Source organism: Bombus pascuorum, chromosome 14, assembly GCF_905332965.1.
Source record: "Bombus pascuorum chromosome 14, iyBomPasc1.1, whole genome shotgun sequence".
Lineage (NCBI taxonomy): Eukaryota > Metazoa > Arthropoda > Insecta > Hymenoptera > Apidae > Bombus > Bombus pascuorum.
This window is the reverse complement of record NC_083501.1, coordinates 3,398,679-3,421,712: the sequence shown is the minus strand read 5'-3', so window position 1 is coordinate 3,421,712 and position 23,034 is coordinate 3,398,679. Positions and strand designations below refer to the sequence as shown.

General features: G+C 38.0%; 1 protein-coding gene and 1 long non-coding RNA gene across 8 annotated transcripts in view; one reads left to right on the top strand and one right to left on the bottom strand.

The window, feature by feature from the left end:
- LOC132914203 (IQ motif and SEC7 domain-containing protein 2) overlaps window positions 1-23,034 on the bottom strand; it is a 142,397-nt gene that overhangs the window by 76,202 nt on the left and 43,161 nt on the right. Inside the window, exon 1 of one of the 6 annotated variants that reach the window (XM_060973102.1) lies at window positions 18,653-18,765. The exons of 4 other annotated variants lie outside the window; for them this stretch is intronic. Coding sequence is in view for 1 of the 2 variants with exons in the window: in XM_060973100.1 (XP_060829083.1) it covers window positions 8,851-8,897 (47 nt within the window). In the remaining variant the exon portion in view is untranslated. Of the gene's footprint in view, window positions 1-8,850; window positions 8,913-18,652; window positions 18,766-23,034 lie in introns of those variants that run through there. One more of the 6 variants, XM_060973100.1, reaches the window with a different exon arrangement.
- LOC132914223 (uncharacterized) lies at window positions 9,040-20,935 on the top strand. Of its 2 annotated transcripts, none has more exons than XR_009659537.1 (3): window positions 9,040-10,270; window positions 17,039-17,242; window positions 17,539-20,935. It is a non-coding gene; the product is annotated as an uncharacterized LOC132914223 (long non-coding RNA). The 2 variants fall into 2 exon arrangements; XR_009659538.1 differs by lacking the exon at window positions 9,040-10,270 and adding an exon at window positions 10,285-15,184.

The window sequence follows — 23,034 nt, the reverse complement described above, 5'->3', positions numbered from 1 at the left end:
TAGAATTTTATGCATTCGAAATACATTTTGTTATTTAAACCAACGAATAGTAAAAAGAAATATAGGAACGGGTGGCAACTAAATGGTTGCGGATTTTGTCAATTCCACCTAATGACAAAATCCGCAACCACTTAGTTGCCAAACCAATAGAGTCGAGTAGAATTTTGAAAATAAAAAAGATAGGTGAAAATTTGTAGAGAATTTTTCTGCGCTCGAAACAAAGATGTTTCAATCGACAAACAGTTAAAAGGAACATAAGATTATGGTACAACGGTGTTAACGTTAAAATTTCAAAGATAAGAAAGTATACGCGAGAATATGGCACGCTCGAAACTAGTTTGAAAAATAGTTGACAGCGATATAAAAATCAGTTGCTAGTAGACCGCGCATTTTTATGCAAATTCATATTTCCGAGAATATAATTCAGAGAACAAAACATCGATAGAAAACTATCAACGTACACTTTACAGTTATAGAGTTTTGCCTATGAAAGATTATAGAAAGCGCTATACCTTGTGCACGTTTTGTATATCTTTCCGTATCACGCGCATCCTGTGCAATTTTTCACATTCGCGTTTTCTAGCAAATGTGTAAAAATGTGCAGTGTAGCCAACACCAGTGGAACAACATCCTAAACAAAATTACCTAAAAGCGCGCGAAAATTATACGAAACTGTGTACTTCTCGAACGAATTTAGACGCGCTTAAGCCAATCAACGACACTAATTTTACTAATTTCACGATGCAGCAACTGTGTTTAATAAAACAGTCCCATTGAAGCCATAACTCGATAAGTGCGCGATCGACTATAGTCCCACGAGTATAATGAGACGCTAACGAGCCTCGATTCACTTTGCCCTAGCTTGGCACAAGTTGCAGACAATCGTAATTCGTGCCACGGGTTTCCGGGATCCAATGAAACGGCCCTACCGACGATTTTCGCGGTAACTCGATCGCAGATGGCAAACTTCGCCAACCAACGTAACAGCAATATCGTTTCAAACTCGATTCCCTGTCGATCTTCCGCTAGGCTGTCCTACCGGAAGAAGCTTGCATAGCTACTTTCTAGCGAAACACGGACATCGATAATTGTGTATCCTCGATCCGAGCTGACACACGCCTCGAATAAATTTACAACTAGATCGTAGCGGATATTCGTGCTAATTTATTATACGTTTATGGAGATGTAATTAAAAATGCGTGGAGAGCAGCAGATAGGAAATTGTTTCGTGATCTGCATAATTATTTATCGTTATTATATTCGTAGCTATGATTTTATTGGTATTCTAGATCGGTATTTTGGTTTGTTTCTAGAAAGAATCTGAAATTTTAAATCTAAATAGATCGCAGAAATCGGAGAAATTCGATATTTTAAAAACCGAAAGATAAGAACTGAAAGTTTCCAATTACAAGAACCGAGCGCGATTCGAACGACGTAATATTACGAAAATAAAAGAAGTGTCAAATTTCAGCGATCAGATAAGATTCGAGGTTTCGTCGATCGTTACCAACCGAAGAATTCGAACGATTCTAACGTTCTACGAGAATCGAAGGAATTTTCTATTCTAGAAATACGAAATTGAATAAAACAGAATACGATCTAGCAAATGGAAATTCAACGAAAATGTTTCGATATTGCGATAGTCGGAGGAATTAAAAATTGCAGCGATCGAATTTTCCAACTCCACTGTATTTCCTCTGTTTGCTTTATAAAAATGTGAATTTGCACGAACATTCGTAGCATAACCGAGTTAATAAATATTTTCAACGACGCTGATACCAACAAATTGCTATTTGGCTAAAGAACCTACAGCGATACAATAGCAAACAGTCGTCCGACGGATCGCTCAACGTCCATCTTTGGTCATGGGAACCTGCCATTCCATAAAACTTTCACGCCTCTCCTAAAGCCATGTAACACGAGCGTAATGCGTCACTCCATCTCCGTCACTCTTGTTACAAACTATTACAAACATCACTTTTTTTATCTATTTGCTACATCTTGTCCAACAATCTCGTAAAATATCGCATAAATACCGACCACCGATCGAATCGCGATACGAACCAACGATACGTTTCAACCGGACGATACGCTACGAGCGATCGTTTCACGAAGATTGCAGACGTGTTGCTGCCGTTTAAGTAAGAGAATTGTCTCGCTTTCTTCTTTATTATCCGCTTCCTAGGTGGCTTGCTGATACAACGACGATCCGCGTGTAAAACAACGATTCTCACAAACGTTTACACGCTACTGGGATTCACCGGCCTCTCGTCCCATCCTCCTAACCTATATGTCGCTTTATACGAAAGATGTTCAGATCGCACATGTTACATTTACGAGAAATTAATGTACGCATTAGCGAGGAATTTCACTATTTCCATACGAAGCATTTCCTCGTACTTTGCGTAATATCTTGCGATTCACACACACAATTTCTCGTTTAACTTCCATTCTCCCAGAGTCCATCAGTTTAGTCTGCGTTTTTGTCTTTGAGTTTACTGTTACTTTCTTTATTATTCTTTCTATCTTATTTTTCTTTTAATCTTCATTTATTTATCGTTTTCGTCCCATTGCCTGTTAAATTATCGGTGACTACAATTTATCACAAATACAGTGACGAAACTCGATAATTTGAACATCAAGGGAAGACGTAGAATCTTCGAGTTGTAGAGGTTTTCTTTTACTGTTTTAATTAATTGCAGTTAACATTTTTATAGAAAAGCGTATGAAGTATTATGAAACGCGGATTCGCGTCTACAGTCCGCAAGCGTTAATTAAATATGCACGCGCGCGCGTGTATAAGTGTGTGTGTGTCTGTGCGTATGGTGTGATCAATTCTGATTATATAATTATAATATTTACAACACAACTAGGTATATCTGTTCTGTTCTTGTGAAAGCCACAGTCGAGTTTAATTCGCGTACGTTCCTTCTGCATTCACGTAAGATGGTGTTTTGCCATTTTGCCACGAGTTCCCCCATTCTTGTCTTATCGTTCTTCTTACCAGGCGTTTCCCTTTCAAGTCTTTATTAGTAGTTAGTTAGTCGTTAAAGTTGCGTAGCGTTGCTCTCATTTAGATACTCGCGTGCAAGGATTCTTGCGTTTTTCGAACTACTTGGCAAAAGGAAGAAACAGAGAAACTCGAAAAAGGATTAGTCTCCGGATGATGAATTTTGTTTCGCTGTCTTTTTGAATTTTCAGACTTTTGAATTTTCAAATTTTAATTCTTTCTATTTTTTATATATGGATTTTTAAGTTTGTTACATTACATCGTTATACTTCTTACTTGGAATGTTTCTTAATAACTCGGACTCAGATTTATTTGGTGCAGACCGCTGTTGCTTTCGAAATAAAACGGATCGATATCACGAAACGGATTTGTACGGACCGTTCTAAAATCTACCCACGGAACCTTTTCAATTTTTTCAGCGCGGTATATCAAGTACGTGGACCGGGTCATCTTTTTCTTCCACCAAGATGTTTTCTTAGTTCCGACCCACTCGTGAGAAGCAAAGTTCGATCTCCAAGCCAGATCAACATCTGGTTACCGATAATACGCTTTGCAACGCTGTGTTCTACTTAAAAAAAAAAAAAAGAGGAAAAAAATAAGAAAAAACGAAACTGACCATTGTAAGACGAATCGAGAAGTTAAATACAATCTCAGAGTAAACTTTCTTCTCGAAACATCTCGCTGCTTCATCCAGGAATTAACCCATTTCCATGTCATCCTAATAGTTGCAAGCTAACGATAAAAACACATGGTTGAATAACAGATTGCCCAAAGAATGCAGTAGAGTTAAAATAAATCTTTGTTGAATTCCTTCTAATTCGTGTAATCGAAACGAAAATTCCCTATCTCTTCGCTTTTCTTTCACAGGATCGTCTTAAAAAGCTTCGTAATGGTGCGTTTACATCGAGCGAATAAACCTTCATTTTGATAAAAATATGCCTTGTCGTTTAGAATCACCAAACGTGTGCAAAAATGCGCCGCGAAACCATCCGCATATTCTTTTACACGGTTGCCAACTTCGTGTCTTTATTTAAGCCAAAAACTATCTTAAAAAGACCAGACGTATTTAAATATATTTTTCATAATCAAATCACGAGGAAAGATCAAAATCTAGGTTTTCTTCTTCTCGTTGACATTACACATTCGTAGATTTCTTTTATCGTTGAAGTCTTCAAGCATTCGTTTACACGGTAAATACACACGTCGATACAGTAGAATCTTTATTCTGCCCTAATTCTTCTAATAGCATCGACGAGCTTCGATCGTATTCCGTTTCTTGCTTTTGATTTAACGGAGGATACGAGAGAAAAGATTTTTCTCAAGTCAACAGCATCGCTTACCGAGGTTATTAGGCAAGTTTAAAGCAAATGTGGTTAGTTTATACGTTGTTAGTTTATCATTGTTGTTTTATATTAAAACGAGTTTACGATAACATTGGCTACAGTTCGAGACTATAACAAAAAAAATATTTAAACTAAGTTGGAGAAAAGTTATATTTTCGGGATTCGGCGTATAAGACGTGACGTTGGTAAGCCTGCCAGTCGGTAGACAAATGCTCGTCTACGTTTCCGCCATTTTAATTTTACTAGGACGTTAGGGTGAAGAACATCGTCACTCGCTCGGTCTAAAGTAGCGAAACGTGGCATGACAATTTGCGCATTTATTAGGAGCAAACTGCTTGAACAAATCCAATCAACTGTTCCCATCGACGTTCAATTCGTTCAACTCGACGCTCGTTCGGCCCTCTTTATTATCTCCGAGGACAGGGAGGCCCGACGAAATTCCCTAGAAAGCCGATCTCACGAATTCTCGAAGTGGCCAGGATTCATGGAAATTCGAGCACGCTCGAGGAATCGAGTTTCGATTGCATCGACGAAATCGTGTTACGTCGGCGGATCGATCGTGGCAACGTGGTCACGTTGTGACACGAATAAACTATCGCTGCCGTTTCCAGGGAATCCACCGCTTTCTAGGACAGCGCCTTTGCGGGCGATACTCGCGAGCAAAATGCATACTTTTTCCACTTGCTTTCATTTCCTTCTGCTTTAACGTCTTTATGTTGTTTTAGAATAGAAGATGTTTGCGTTTTCGTTTATGCTGTTGTTCGACAAGCCTTCGAAGCGGCAGAATTTGCAGGGCAAAAATAAAAATTTTTAGGAACAATTTTTTCGCATTCGATGTTTATTAATTCGGCGTAATTTCGAATCCGCAGCTCCAATATCGAGAACAAGGCAATTCGTAGATGAACAACTAAGACAACTACGCAACGAAACTGACAGTAAACTTTCCTCCGATTCGATTGAAATATACAGAACGTATATATACGTCGCCTGGATTCTCGATAATAGAAGAAACATTTTTTCCACAATCCAAAAAAAAAAAAAAAAAAAAAAAAAAAGAAAAGAAAAGAAACCGTGTGATCGAAATACCTAAAGGAGGTTCCAAATTTTGTACTTTTTATGCGAACGAGTTTCTGAACGAGAATGTAAGAAGGTGGAAGAAGGTGAAAAGCTGCGGGCAGCGGACACGAGTCCAGCTTCTTGTAATTAAATTTCTCTCTCCTTCACCTCGCCACCCTTAAAGTCTAAACTAAGTCCGTCTTCTCCCACGGGATTATAACACGTAACGCGACGTGCCGGTGGTTCATTGTGTTCCATCCACGTACGGTGGAATCGTAACGCGGACACGAGAACCTAGTTAAATTGTAATTTTCCCTCTGCTCGTTCTCCCAGCGATTCGCAATTTCGAGCTAAATACGCTCCGCCGTCTAATTTCATTGGTTAAAATAGCTCTGATGTCTTTTATGGGAATTAAAAGGGTAGTATACACTAGCGGGGTTAATGAACCGTCAGATGAACTCCCTCTCTCTTTCTCTTTCTCTCTCTCTCTCTCTCTCTCTCTCTCTCTCTCTCTCTCTCTCTCTCTCTCTTGCGAGTGAAGCGTCGATATCTATGCAAGCAAATTCATATTTTTATGAATATAATTCGAAACTCATAGACAGAAATAGAAATAGGTTTACCTAACGTTATAAACTATGTTTATAGATCGATTATAGATATTTCGCGATATATGTATCGCTTGGTGTAGATATTTATTTGTTTCAAAGAAATCGGACTTGTATCTTACGTGAATTAGACACGTGAGTCATAACTAAGACACAAAGGCGTGGAACATAAAATTGCAAATGGCGTAGAAATATCCCAATATCTCATTGTCTAATAGAATATAACGATAAAAACTATATAACGATTACTATATTTAAATTCCATAGCAAACACTACGCTTTGGATATTCACACATTATTATGTGTATGCACGTTCGTGTAGTTTTGCATCTTCAAGTTTCTCACAAACGCGTGAAAATTCGCGAACTAATTAGAACGTAAAGCTTTTGCGACTAATGTGACAAAAATTAATATACAGAATGATTTTCCAAAATTCGTCAAAAATCATTGTGCTATGATAAGATAGAATAATACAATGATTAGTATGCGGTACAATATGTAGGAAATATAAGTCAGGCGAACGAGTTAGCTAGTTTCGAGTTAAAGAGAAAGAGAGGGAGAGAGAGAGAGCGATATATCGATTGCAAGAGAAGTATTATACTCTTGGAAACTACGGAGAAAATTCGACACCCATAATGCGTGACTTTTGCCATCCTTCGGTCTTGATAGGGTGAATATAGGGGTAACTATAGTCACCCCCATTGTATAGTGTAGCCTGCACTATTTAGAGAAGTTTTAAATTAGAGACACCGCTTAGACAAGCTTTAAATTAAAAACCTTGTTCAGAGAAGTTTTCGATTAAACGAATTGCTACGCTGGTAGCGAATTAAAAATCTAGAAAATTTATCAAAAATCTGCAAGGTCCACAAAAGACACCAACAATATTTTCCTTATCGTATTCTTATCCTTGTTACGATACTCGATTGCGTTTTTCGATTGAAATAATGCTATTCGACCGAAAGATAATTCTAAATTAATTTAGAATTCTAACTTTTACTTTTTCTAAGCACTATTTTCATTTTGTATTACTCTTGTATCATCTTCTTATCCGAAATTTCTTTTTCAATAATAATTTTCGAATTTAAAATTATCTCTAATTAAAATACACTTCAGTAAGTTCTGAATTAATTGTAAATTTACTCTAAACTCGAAAATTATTGTTCAGCGTTACGTTAGGATTGATCAAACGTCTGCCAAAGTGTATTTTAACTAAAGATAATTCTAGATTCGGAAATTATCATTCGAAAAGAAGAAGAAAGTGATACGATAACAATGCAAAATCAAAATAATGTTTAAAAAATAATGTTTAAATAGAGAAGGTATTATAAATCACTACGATCCTTGTACACTGTCAAGTTCTACTATGTATACGTTGATAAATTATTTAGAATTGAAAATCGCATCATTTTTTACCACTCTGCAAACCTAAAATATTTGATTACAGAAACTGAACGCTATAGCCTGTACGAAATCAATGTCTCCCTCGAGGTTAGTAGGAAACGACCCCCCACCACTTGGACCAATGTCTTTCAGGGGAATACTCACTTTCCATACTAAATCTTCGACAGCCGTGACTGAACTTTGAACTGAATCTTTTATCGAATTCGGGCTTACCTGTAACAAAAAAAGAAAAACAATTGCTTGAATATTCATCGAAAACGTTAATAATAAGTCAACTAACTAACTGTGAAATATCTACGGGATGGGCCACGTTTTATTAGAATTGCAGTGGTGCATATGCAATCAACGATGGCATTATTTTTCTTAAATGGAAATACACACTATTTTTGCATCGACGTACAATGCCGGGAAGAACGATTAGTTACCCGAGATATTTCGACTTCAATCTCCTAGAATTTGTAACGTGCAGGACACAGAAGACGTAAATACGAGAGTATCGCGTTATCCTGTTTGTCATGTGATATTCTACCAGTGAGATCGAAGTTAAAATATCTCTTAAACCAACCAGTTTCTTTTTTCGTAGAATAACGAGAAGAACTTATCCGTGTAAAGAAGAAAGTAGGCGATTTTGCATTTAGGAAAATCACGCAATTGTTAAAAAAATTGTTAAAAACGCACGGTGCTACGAATGTAGTACCCTTCGAACAATTCGTCCTTCTCCTTCGACGTTTTCCCTAACACTGGCAGCGGAGCTATAATACCAAGGAATCGCGCGAACCTCCCAGTACACGAGTATATAACATAATATAAATATAGAAACCCATAGTATACATAATATAAAAGTATTCTTCCGAATGTTCGCGTTACGTTTCGATATCGTTGCTCGGGGCATCGATACTCGAAGAATCTTCTGAAAATTTGCTCCTATCGAGCACAAGGTTTGCTCTCCCTCGCGCAAAACGACGTATTTACAATTCCATGAGTTTCCGTCACAAACGAAATTATCAGCTGTGCCGCTATCAACCAGATCTTAGTTTTACAACGGCGCTGACTCAGGCAGCGCGCTGTCCTTTGAAACGTACACCTGTCGAGTCGTGTTTCCACTATCGATGCCAAGCGACATCTCAACTTCGAGCTTGGTCGATCGTGTGCTCGATTTTACGACTGTGAACGCGTAACGCAACGGCCGATTCTAATCGCCGCGAGGTATTGGTCTTAAAGGTGCTATTTTTCTCGCCGTTATCTTCCGCGCGATTTACAATAGCGTTAGATAAACCCATAAAAGCTAATGCCGATTAGTAGGCGAATCGGCCATAGCCCCGCGCCACTATTCGAGTCTGCTGTGACTAACTGCAACGAGATAACGCGATTTTCACAAACGTTATCGAAGAAGGAAGAAGAAGCAACAACCGTTGTGGCTCGCCGTGCTCGTTACCTGTAGCTGTTGCATTTCCGTTGGAACACGTCCCATTGGAAGCACATGGTAGCGAAAAAGTGACCAACACCCGGAAATCCGTCGATCGAACGGAAACACGACATGCAAACGGCCGAATAGAAAAAGGAGAGAGGCGATATCGAAGATGGCGGAGAGAGGAGGAGGGAGAGAAAGAGAAAAGGAGAGGGAGAAAGAGGGAGAGAGAGAGAAAGGGAGACGACGAAGCGCGCACCACGACTCTGATCGCGAGAATCTTTCTTAGCTGTTGAGAGCGCCGCGGGGTTCAGAGGAAAAGAAAAAAATAACACGGTGGGGAAAATAAGAAATGCTCCGCCACATTATCTTATCTGCATTATCATACACACTGCGATATGTTGGCCTCGCGAGAGGAACTTTGCCGAGAAAACCGACGCTGGCGTTCAGTTCCGCGTTTGATGTGACGAAGGTTTCCATGATCCTCAGAATCGATTACTATTAATAGTATTACTGTTAGTAGTATTGTTATCGTTGACGAACAACTTGCGGATTTTTATTTCGTTCTTTTTTTTGCGCATATATAGAAAGTTTAAGAACTTGAAAATTCGTGCAATACACGTAACGTGCAAAAAAGTATAGAGATACGTGAAGTATAGCGTTTGGTATAATACTCGGTAGATACATAGCGTTCTCTATGTGTTTACTGTGGCACTAAATGTGATTCAGGATCGATTATGAGGATCGATTATTATCGACGAGTGGACTACGCTTACTTCGCGTACTACTGGACTTCGCTTTTTGCTGGACTACGATTTTGTGGCGAATGTAAAAATTTAGAGATGCGTGGAATACGCGCAACGTGAAAATATACGAGCCGCTGCATATGCAAAAGCGGTGTAAGTCAAAGAGAAGTTGATTACCGAGTAATGAGAGGTAAAATGAGAATTCTGTAAAGCGTGGAGCGGACGATTCTCAGCGAGAAACTAACCAAGATTTACCTACGCTTACTTTTACTTCTGCACGAAACAGGATGAAGGTCATGCTCTCGTGATGTGGTGTTAAATCAAATGCGCGAAGAATTGATTTACATCGCGTTTACGTTACGCGGCTCGTATCGTAAGATGTCTAAAGTACGGTACTGTAATATTTATGGACGTACGAAGGTTTCGGCGATCTCGATGATCCACGATTAGCAGGCAGCAGCAAAATTACAAATTTACTATATAACGATGCAGATATTTCGGGCCAGCTTTAAACGCAAGGAGACACGCTGGTTCGTTTGCGATGGTGAAACGAAAGGAGACAGAAAGAGAGGAAAGATATAATATACGATAGAGTTATGGAGGTCAGATTGAAGAAAGAAAAATGAGGGTCAGTGAGGACTTCTGAGAATACTTCATGTTCTCCTCGCGAAATCGTCTTTTCGATAAATCCAAAGCGCGTGGTGAGTGATTTGTCGTCTTATTGGATTACAATGTTGTATTTAATACGTTGTGTCGTTGATCGATAGGCGCCGAATCACGCCCCTAATTGATCCTCCTCCCACAGCTGATATAAATCCTCTAATCAATAAATAATAATTCCTGGAAATTTCGTTGCATTTCAGTTGAGATTTTTGAGCCACAAAGTACTTTTTATTCTTGAACTTTTTCTAGCTGTTTTTACTATTTTTTTTTTTTTTTTTTTTTTTTTTATTTATTGTCGGTATTTCATATTTTATATATAGTAGCTCGATTTTTACGAAAATTTTTTTAGAAGAAAGAAAAGTATGTGTATTAACTTAATTTATCACCGAGACCTTGAAAAATTTGTCGTTCCCTAAAAACAAATTTTCCAATTTATCACTCACTCTCTCTCTCTTTCTCTTATCGTCTAAGAAAAATTATAGTGATCATCTAAAGCCATAAAAAGACCCAAACCATTTTTATTGTTCTTCATGTTTCACCATTCCTCTTACTTTCTCCCCAAATGTATATCACCGAGATTGGATCCGTACGTGCAACGCTTTCATTAAAACTTGCTATCGTAATCTACAATGGTTGGGAAATTTCGAACAATCGATTACCCGAGTTCAGAATTAGAAGCATGGAACAATTGGTAGAAATGAAATTGGTAGACGAAAAATTTGTCTATCGTTTCCTACAAAAAATTTGCCAACTATCGTTCTCAAAGACCACGGTGATCACCGGAAACCCATGAAAAACACAAATTGTCTATTATTCTTCATATTTCTCCTAGCTTCTCCGCAAAAGTACTATCATGAGAATTTCACCTATGCATACGACGATTTTATTAAAACTCAGCATCATTGGTCATGTACTTTGCGATATTTGAAAAATTTAGAATAATAAAGTTAGAAGGGCGTTCGAGTGTAAAATTAAAAACGCTAAAAACATTGCTCTGCTAACTTACTTATCATCCTGCCCCCAAAAAACAATTTTTTTTTTTTTTTGCCAATTACCACTATGAAGAATTACAACGATCATCCGAAAGCTATAAAAATCGTCAAACCGTGTCCACCTAGTTTCTTCCTCGAAAGGACTGTCGTCGAAATTATAGCTATAGGATGACGGAACACGAAGGGCTGCTGGTGGATGGAAACAAAACCGTAATGGCCGTGAATAATTGCCGAGCAGGCATGTACGACGCGGGCCTCGGATAAGTTTGTGCGTTTGACAGGAAACGCGTTATATGGCAGTCTCATGAAAATTATATGTTGCGCCCTAGCGGCGCTAGGGTGGTACGCACGTTATAAAGTCCACCCTCCCTCGTCGATCAATATATACGCCACCCATGGTGTGTTCCTCCGTCTGTCGATTTGTTTCCCATGAGCCTCGTACGGCTGCTGCCAGTTCTCTTTTTTTCTTTCTTTTTTTCTTTCGCCCCTCGACCCGCATAAAACATAAAATCACCGCCGTGCGTTTCGTCGTAACACGCGCCAGAATTATCGTAAAGCGATGTTCATGGGGTACCCTTGATTCGTTTAGCGGGCAATTATTTTCCTGCGAATTTAGAGAAATCGTTGGAATACACTTTTGGAGAGTTTTCTATGTTTCGCTTCTTCCTAGGGGAATTATTCCGAGTGCCTCTAGGGGAATCATCGGGCCCGATCGTCGGCGAATTGTTCCTAGTTACATTGGCCAGTTGCCTAGGGAAATTCGGTAACTCGACTGCACATATTCTTTCTATCGAGTTTTTTGGGCTGATAAGCGCCAGCCGGACGTTATTATTAGATGCAAATTTATACTTTCATAGAGATGAGTCAAAAAAGGAGAAGGAAGCTCAGGTAGAAAATTTGTTTATCCACGAAATATTACAGCAAGTACGATATTTTAAGTATTTTGTATATCTCTGCGCGTTAGCTGTGTCTTGTACATTTTAACGTCTTCTTGTGCATCTCGAAATTTTACGTAAATATAAGGAAAATAAATAAAGGCCCCTAAAAACAGGCCAACTAAATTTGCGCCTAACTAACTATCCGCCGATAACAGCTGAGACGTTCGGGTGGCCTGTTCCAGGCGCCTCGCCCTGTATCTTTCAGAATTATAATATTTATCCAGAGAAAGAATGGATATTAATTTTTTCAGATTGCAGAGGTTAATAACGACCGAAATTTATTGCCGTGATAAGAACGATTCTTTCGTTGGATCGTATCGTACGTAGATTGTGAGTTGTAGAAACGGCAAGAATTTTTGAAACAGGCAATGAGAAAATGGACCCACTCGGTCACCACCAGCAGAACTGGTTTCTTCGTCAATTTAGGAATAATATCGAAAATATCTCAAGAATACAAAACGTCTATCTCGTTTGAATCTTATTCTTACGTTCCATATTTAAAGATAAGATTAAAACTTATCGTACAATGATACAAAAAAATCTATCTATTTGAATAATCTACACATACACACACACATTATAATCGTTTGAAAATATATAGTATCGTACTGTGTATTTTCGTTCGTCATTTTATACGTTCACGAAACGTAGAAAATTATCTCGCCAGTCCACCCCCGACGACACAACGAGTACCTCCAGTTTTAACAACGAAATTTGTATTTTTTTCGTGTTGGCGTTTGCAATTAAATCAGAGTTGTTCCGACGCATATAGAAGAGGGACAGACGTAGTTATAAAATAATTTCCGATATTTTCGTTTGGTAGCATCGTAGCTGGCGGCGTTAGCCGGGCCCGAAATTGAAATTTCGTTGGCAACCCTGGCGTCCATTTCGCGTTTCCCTTTTTCCACCGAAACAATCGAATCCTGCGTTAATTGGACCTAGCGCAACTTTGCGTAACGTCTATCTTAATATTATGCTACGAATTTTACCGATCAAAGTTTCCAATCGTACGGTACGTCACGTAAAACCTACCTATGTAATTAAATTTCGAAAAGATCCGAGATACTTAATTCTGTGTGTGTGCGTGTGTATGTGTGATCGAAATATAGGTCGATTATTATCGTCGATGATTTTTGTTGAATATTCGATGCAACGTAGAAATTGTATTTAAAAAGAAAAAAAAAGAGAGGTTAGAATTTACTTAAAATTAATAATTTTGTATAGTTACATGTAATAATATTAGCATAGAATGTTTAATTTGAGAGATTCGGAGGAGAAATAGCAAAAAATGAGAAAATCTTTAATTCTAGAGAACCGTGGGCAAAATTAGAGGGTTGATAATCCGATTTCCAAATCTGCAAATGTAACATTTATGTTACATAATTATATTATATATAAGCATATTATATTACTACAATATGTTGTTGTTTGGTTATAGATATTATTTATCATATTTACGATATTTACATTGTATCAGTAGGCGGATTTATATCCATTTAGCTGAATGTCCGCTGCTTCTCACGCACAAGTATTCCAATTTATGTTTACAACCTTCTGTTTGGACACCCTGTTGGAGTTAAACTTCGAAAAACACTCAGACACGTGTTTGTTTATTTTCAATGAGAAGTTCACATGTCAAATTTTGTGTGTCTAAGTTTAACGAACATAGAGATACGATTATCTCTTGGAAGAGGAAAAAAACGTACTCTTTCTCACTCCCATAAGGATTGGATTTCGAAAAGTGCTTAAACACATGTTTATTTCTAACGAGGAGTTCACGTGCCGAATTTCACATCTTTAACTTCAGTCGGTACGAAAGATATGGTTATCTCTTAAAAGAGAGAAACCTACCCTCCCTCACCCCCCAAGAGAGTCGAATTTCGAGAAACGTTCGAACACCTGTTTGTTTATTTTTAACGAGCAGTTCATATGCCGAGTCTCCAATTGCAGTAAATATAAAAATACGATCAAACTGTTTTAAAAAAATATTACCCTCTTCTCGTTACCCGTTTGGGATCCAAACATCCTTTCTACGTCATAAAACAAGCATATTGTCCACATTTCAAATTTCTGACTGCAATTAGCAGTTTGGGCTGGGCGTTGACGAGCAGGTCAGTCGCTTTTGCAGTATAAAACGCAATATTTTTTATTCTTCATTTCTATTTTATTTCGACGTCGAAAGAATCCCTTAAATTTCCTGGTATATGCAAATAGATTCTATTATCCGATTAATCAATTTCTCAATTTTTGTTGATATAAGAATCTACAGAGAATTCGACGATCGAAAGCAATAACCACGAACGAAAAATTGATAGGAAATTTGGAATTTTTATTTAAATTCAATGAAAATTAACCGGGCTAAAATTGACCCGTAAAGTTAGCGTTAAGAACCGCTTTGTACTTTTCTTCTTCAGAATCGTTTCGAGATTGCTCGCAACGTTGTGTTTTCGCCTTTCGTTTTCATCTTTTTATCCACTCAATTAAGTAGACGTTTCACAGTGACTTTCTGCCTTGCGAACGTAGCGCTTCCTCGATTCCTCTTTTGTGATTAGGTGAACACGGGTGAAGTTTGTGTGACCTACTCTTAACCTTGCGAGTATCGACCGATGCTTCCTACTCTCTCAATCTCCACAGCTTTTTTCCCCCGAAAATATCGTCTCGCACGTATATCATTGTTATTATAAATTTTATATTGTTACTATTGAGATATGTGTAATTTTGTGTGCTAGACTAGATTAGCTGCGTAGTAGTGACACATATATATGAGTATGAGTGTGTGGAGTATGTACGTGCACAGCGTCTCGTAAAACAGACGAATGCAACTGTTCCGTTGGTAATGTGGTAAAGAAGATGGCGAGACAAAGAGAGTGCCGAGACGCGTGCAAATGTATATCCACGAATATCTTGTAAATCACGTATTAAATAAATCTGAAACTATTTTGATATGAATTCTAAGTGTAATCTAATTGTTCCTATACATTTATTTCGGTGATTAAGATCCACAATTCTCAACAGTTACACGGTGAGTTCCAACGGTGATAGAATTTTACTTTCAACGATCCAAGTGCCTGTGACTATTGCTCGTCAAATCGACTGCAACATAAAAGCGTTCTCAGTTACCGCGTCTCTGTAGGTTTTTGTTTCTTATCGCTGTATAGTATTTCCACGTTGTTCTTTGTTTCCGACAGAGTTTACAACATTCGATCACGTTAGATCGATCTTTGCCACGTGTACAAGCAATTCGTCATTAGCTGATTCGTCTAGTGCGAAGTACACGAAACGCGTAGTATCTAAATGTCTTACTTTCTTCTCGTCGCACAGCTAAGCTTCGAGAATACGAATACATACGATATAGCAAAATTAGGAAAAACAATCGATGAAATTTATAGGAGAAATACCTTCGATAATATTAGCTTGGCAACTAAGTGATTGCGGATTTTGTCATTAGTTGGTATTGACAAAATCCGCAATCACTTAGTTGCCAACCTAATAATATTTCCGACGCGGCAAGAGCCTAAGGAGAAAATAATGGCCGGGTAGAACGAAAACTGTGCAGCAACGAATTCGTCTTTTTAACGAAATTTGTCAACGTGTGACGTTACAGCGAGCGCAATTAGAAGGCGGGCGGTTGTTTCTTTCCAAGCCACTTATTTCGCTGGCAGTCGGCAAACGTGACGAGAGAACACACGGCGTTGAATAAAATGCACGTATCAAGGGGGTGTGCAGTGGAAGCAATGGCGAATAATTCGAGGGGACAGAATCGCAGACGGATGGGGTCGAAAAAGGAGCAGCCAAAAATCAATAGTACCATTCCTGCGACTTGTCCGCGCGTTTCCTGCCACTCCGATGACGAAACAGCCCGGCGGTTCAGTTCCATTTCGAATAATCGTTACGCCAGAACGAAATTAGAATGCGATACGAACCGGTAAATGCGGAAAATGGAACGTTTATATTCGACCCGTGATCCCTTCGCATTCGCATTTTCTCAAAAGCTCGTCTCCACTGCGATTCTTTCGTTTCGCAATTTAGACTGAATTTATTATTTTTGTTAATTTGCACGGCGGTACGAAGGTTTAAAAAAAAAACGGCTGATAAATGTTTCGATAAAAAAGGACGCTTTTTTTCCGGCGGTTGAAAACCCAGAGCCTAAAAACGATCGACAGTGTAGACAAGAGAATTAGCGTGTTAAAAATAAATCGGTGTGATAAGTCGGACGAGTATGTAAATAATTTTTTATTTCTCGCGTAGTAACAGTTTCGTTGGGATCTTGTTGGTTATTTTTTGGCTGGCTGCGGGAGATAAGGAACATCTGATTTTTAGCAAAACAGGTGGTTTTGTTAGCAATGTTTGTATAAACGTTTAAATTGAAAGAAACGATAAATTCAGAGTGAAATAAAAGAGATTCTCGTCATTGAGATCTTTTACTGATTGTATCATTTGCCGTTTCAGCATGAATTCATTATTTTTTGCCGATTTAAACGTCGATACGATAATTCTTAAGAAAATGTGTGACAAATGTTGTGACGAAGATCATCCAAAAACTATGGTAAAAATAACCAAAAGTTTGAACAAAGGAATTATCACGTAAAGGATAAGAAACAAGTGGATACAATAAATCAAATAAATTGTTGTTTGATAAAAACAATTTTGTATTCTTCATATAGTGTGCAACTGTTTTATCGAGATTTTTGTTTATTTTTATGATATCTTTTAGACGGTCCAGCAAAGTTTTGGTTCTCAGCGAACCACTTTTATTAGTAATTTTCTTAAGAATCTTCGTGTAAACTTTGTATAAATCTTTCAACTAAAAGATAAAATAAATTCACATTGGAATACCAATGAAAACCTCCAACGTATAATTCTTCTATTATTTCAGCTCTGGCACGGTTCTCCAATTTTGATATCCCCATCTTCTCTCAACGACCAAGAAGACTCGTAAATAATATTAAAAATGGCTTTATCGCTAAACTGCGGATTTTCACGTACGTGTATTACGTATTTATAGAAAATTTGAAGGTGCAACGTTCCACGAAATGCACACACGATATCCAATAAAGTACAGTGCTTTCTACACTATTCGGTAGGTAAAACAGTTTTCCACCGAGGTTTTACCTTCTTAGTTACGCTCTCAAAAATATTATATACGCATTGTCGCAATGATTATCACAAGATCGAAACCCTAAATTCACGTGCGTCAGGAAGAAGAACTGTTTCGTTCTTTCTTCTTTTTTCCTTTTTCAAAGTTAAACATTTCGATAACATAAAACGATTCGAAAAAGGCAGCGACGTTAATCGTGTGTTATTAATTCTAATTATTTATATTTAATAATTCCAAGCAACTAGAACCACGACATTCTATTTTTACTGTTTCCACAGGTGAACTGCAATGAGGCACAAAGACAGTTCGATTGTCTCAGAGTTTTTATTCGCGTCGAGGGAGTTGCAAAACTCGTGGAACGCGGCTGAATGAGCCCACGCGCATTCCCTGACTGTCGTACGCGGTCCAAGATATTGACATTGGCCCTTTTCCACCAGATCTGATCGTTTTATTATGCAGCCAGCGGAACTCGGTTTCGAGGATTGGCACAGTTTCAAGTGCACCAAGCTACTCAGACGTTTCACGACCCAGTGCTAGCCTCCGTCGGTTTATACACGTCCTAAAACATTTATATCACGGTCGATATTTCACGGTAAATTGGAAGAAACCATCTCGAATAACGTTATATCCAAGCAGACGAAAAATCGAGTGGCCATTCGTTTCAGAAAACAGTTGATATTAGATGGTCGAGATTATGCGAGTATTCGATGAAAATAATGAAATTATCTTTACTTTGGATCGTATTTGAATAATTCGAGCGTTCGATAAAAATAATGGAGAAATTTTTCATCCACGTCCGCGACGAGAAACATCGTTTTACGATGTGTTTCTATGAAAAAAATATTTCTATCGGACATTTGCTGCTATACATCGATACACCTTCAGGTTTCTCGTCAAAAGATCAAACTTCAGAAAAGATTCTTTTCGGCGTTACACGTGACTCTTGAAACAATAGAACTGTGTACCGAGAAGATTTTCATTGGACAATGAACGAGGCAGATACTCGACTAATTCCATTTAGTCGAAGCATCCTGTACATTCTACAGAAATTTGCATACACGCGACCTATAATCTATAATCCATAAGCTAACGTGAATTAAATTACCTACATACAGGGTGTTCATGTTCAGAAGCGACGAAAGACGTAACGCGATACTTTCGTGTTTACGTCTCGCCTGTCTTAAACCTGAGAAATTCTACGAACTTAAATGATCCATGATCCCTTAAATATTTTGAACCCCATTCTCTATACAGTAATGGGTATGACCTGTGTAAGTGTCCTGTTCAAATGCCTGTGTGAGTGTCTGTGTAAGGGTATTTGTGCCTATGCGTGAAATATCGTTGTATTCCAACAATTATTACATATAGCATCAAAAAAGGACGAAAACACACCTTTCTCTCGAGTCACCCGTTATACACACGTCTTAGAAGACCAGCTCGCATAAAATGAAGTTGGCGTGTAGGTGTTTATCGATGCCCACGCGAGCGTTTATCAATCGTCTGGTATCCTGATATTTCACCTTCGACTATTATTCTTCATCGCCATTCAAACGATCATGCCTCATCATCGTCGTTATCTTCATCAATCACAAACTCACGTGTACAGCGGCACACGAAATTATACACACATCGGCAAGAAACTTTTTCATCGATACATTACACGCGTTACATAAAACATTTTGATATTTTGTTAACATTATGACAAGATTTCCATGTAATGATTATAACAACATACCATGAAATATGAAATTAATCCGAGAATTTACGTACAAGTTATCGCTGCTGTTTATCGCTGGCATACGTTTCACAGAAATTGCTGAGTTAGCAAATTAGTAAATTAGTAAATTATTCGTTATAGCAGTAAGCTGAGATACGATAAATCTACGAAACGTTGTAAAGAATCGGTTTTTGTATGTTTAACAAGGTGCACAAAAACGTATAATTATCTATCAATTAATTATATCTATTATATAATATATATTATATATATCAATTAATATATAATTAACTATCAATTAAGAAGGCAGCTTTGGCTACGTGCAATTGATTATTGAATTTTTCAGCTGTTTATTATTAGACCGCGGATTTGTACGCGTTTATGGGAAATTTAAAGATACAAGCATTGGTACGTGAAAGTATACAGAATATCAAAAATAGCGTGTTCGTTGTAATGTTTGCTCGATGACACAGACTTGCGTGTAAATTTCATTTCTGTAGGTACAGTGGTGGATAAGACGAAATTTCAAATTCATATTTACCTCCAACGACTTAATTAATTAACTAACCTAATGGCGATAAACAATTGTTAATTTAAAATTAATAGCGACTCTGGAGCATGGAACATTTTTATATCTAGCCATAATTCAATTATCCTCGTCAAAGTATAACTCGTTGCTGGAAAATCGTGGTGTCTCAGTAATCTAATTGTTCCTGTCAACTACCACTCAACCTGCTAAAATTACAGTGTTTCGATAATTTAATTTTATTACGGACTCGTTTTCGAAAATTACAACGTTGCGATAGTTTAATTGGCCGCGTCAATTATGACACATTTTCTAAAATTACAGCCTTCCAACGATATAATTGTTCTCGTCAGCTACGTCTCTACATTCTTCTGTAATTGCAACGTCTCGATAATTTAACCGTTCTTGTCAATTACAACTCATTTCCTAGGATTACAGTGTTTCGGTAATTTAATTCTCGTCCACTACAACTCGTTCTTCTACAATTGCAGTGTTTCAGCAATCTCATTATCCCTGCCAATTGCAGCTCGTCTTCCTAAAATTCTACTCTTTTTCCGTCTCGTTATCCTTCCGACTTTCTTTTGTCTTCCACTGTACCTTCGTGAAACTACGAGAAACGTATGGAAACCAACGATCCCAATATTTGTTACCTAACTCCACCTGATACTGTCTGTGTATCGAAAGATTCGCGATACGCGCACACGCACAAAGATCCACGCGAATACGCGTGAGTTGAATGAAAAGCCAGGCGAAAGGTGTGTTCGATTGTATCCGAGGAACGACCTTGAGCAACGATACTACGCGGAGGAGCATTCCTTTTTAACTAAGGGCAACGTGTAGCCTGTCCGTGATCGCACGTGCGACCGCTATCGATTACGCGAGAGGCCGCCCCGAGAGCTTCGGGGGTTGGGTCGGGGGTGAGTTTTATTGGTAGCCCTCGTCAACCCTCTTTTCTCGGACTTGCCACCACGAAAATAGCACGGTGCACGCCATGAAAATAGTAACATGGGAAAATACCGATTCCAGCGTCGTCAGTGACGGAGCAACCCTTCGGCTTCGTTTCCCTTTCAACCCTTTGCCGAGTGGCAAAAGCACGAAAGAAATATAAAATTTAGGAATTGTATGAAATTGGAAAACTTTTCTTCTTTCTATGCCGTGTTTCCTTCTTCTTTTGTGGCAGGAATTTGATTTGCTTTGGTTTGCGTTGGTTCGGTTAGTTTAAAGTTTAAAATTCATATTTGTTTATAACGGCTACGCTATATTAACAGTAACTTGGATATACCGAATATTTTTTAATTACATTGGTGACAGTCATCTGACAGTATATCTGGTTATGATTTATTTAATTTTGTCAATTATAACTCATTCTCTGAAATTGTAGCGCGTCAATAATTTAGAAGTGCTCTTGTCAATTACAATTTATTTTTTATTATATTCCAGTGCATTTTGTTATAGCATCGACTGCTTATCCTTTGAGCTTCCTTTCGTCTTTCATTGTACATCTGGTAATTTTTGTGTTTCTAGAACCAGCTTCCTTCTTCTAATTTTATGTTTCTTTCTGTTTTATGGGAGATTCCCTTGGAGTGTTCAGGAGCTGTGAACGTCCATTTACAAATTTCTTTCTTTCAATTTGAATATTCGCTAAAAGGGAGCCACCACAATTTCGATAATCTTTCGATATATTCTCAATGTAATCAGCCTGAGTAGTATCGCGAAGGCTTTATACTTGAGTATCTCGTTAACAAAAATAGTTTACGCGAAAGCACATAATCTGCCGGATATTTACATTTAATAGAGTGTAAGTAATCCAGATCTTTTTTTTTTTTTTTTCTTTTTACGTAACCCAGGTAACCCAGATCTAATCCAATCGCATTTTTGATTAACTTAAAATTAGATCTGGATTAGGTCAGATTAGATCAGAGTTGTCAGGCGATTGCCTGCTCGTACCCCCACTACCACTCTACCCCCTCTACGCTGCTTCTGTCACGTGGCATGAATTTCGTTTTACGTCTCTCCGCGGCGCGTCCACAGCGACAACGTTATTTACCCCCTCCACCTCCATTTGTCTACAGCGTAGACGCGATGGGGACAGCAGAGTGGTAGTGGGGGTAATGCGACGTCGCGGATTCTCTACACCTGGCAGCGCTAGGTTCAATTTTTTGGGGGTAGAAGGTGCAGGAGAGTCGTCGCGCCCACGTTTTTACTTATCGATACCACCGTATCAAAATGAAGAATAATTTTACTACTTTTGCTTAAATTTACTACTTTTTATGGTAATTTTAAAATAAATGATAACCCTTTTTGTGAATATTTATCTTTCTTTCTTTATTTATTTTGCTTTCCGTCTGTGTTGAATGGGTTTTGTTGGTGCAAAAAATGTTAAGAATTGAAAAAGTTGCGAATGTTTCTTTGGCTATCTGGCCTTTTAAACTGCAGTTTAACTTTAGGGTTTCTACACTTTTCGAGCTTCAGATTTTCTGCGACCTTCGTAAAATCGTCCAATTATTTAATCTCCCTATTCGACATTGTAATTTCTAGCTTCTAAATTTCTTTCTTCTACACTTTTTCCTCTACTTCTGTATTTTATTCTTCGGTTTCTGATCGCGATGTTTAGGAAATTCTCGTAGCGAAAACGCGAGAGAATGTCAAATTTTTGCGAAACAGCTTTCTACACTTTGTCATAGAGAAGATCGGGCGTGTCCACGCAGTTCGACAAAAGACGATGACCATCCTTCGCGTGCCTATCAACTTTCCAAATTTCGATATTCCGATACTGCTGCGGCTAAAATAAATCGAAACATCACGAGAGATCATTGTGCCACAACATAGAACAAGTTCATAAGAATCGATTAAACGAACCCACGTAAATGTCCAAGGATTTCTCGGTTCCTTAACCTATCACATATATCTTACATCCTACACGTGGTAAATAGAAACAGTGTAACATTAAATGACTACTTAAATCGCAATTAACATCTCATTAGAACGAACTTCGTATTATACGATGAAACGAAGAGTTTCGTAATCAAATTCATTTTATGTAGCGAGATTATACGTATGCACATTCCTGCACGCAGAAACGATAAATTTAAACAAATATCTATACAGTTTCATACTTCGATATGACGAAATTGCCACATATCGTACGAAATTCTACAACAGATCTGACAAAGGATAAAAATCGCTACGAGTTTTCCTAATTTTCTAACGAATTTACGCTGACTACAAAAGGTATCTGTACGCTCGCTGAATAACGCAGAAAATGCATTTGAGTCCATAATTGAAGACTTTTTGCAGGTAAGTGCTGTAAATGTGAAAATGAAAAAATCTTCTTTTATTTATCGTGCAATGTTCCACGTGCCAACAGCAATACCGTGGCACGGACTTTAAGAACAATTTCCATTTGTAATTACCGATAATGTTTAAAGGTGATATATCACCGATACGTCCAACATGATCTTTGTACCAACGACGTAAGCGCCATTAAGCGATAGACGTGCTGGAATAGATGGACGCTAAATATCACTAATT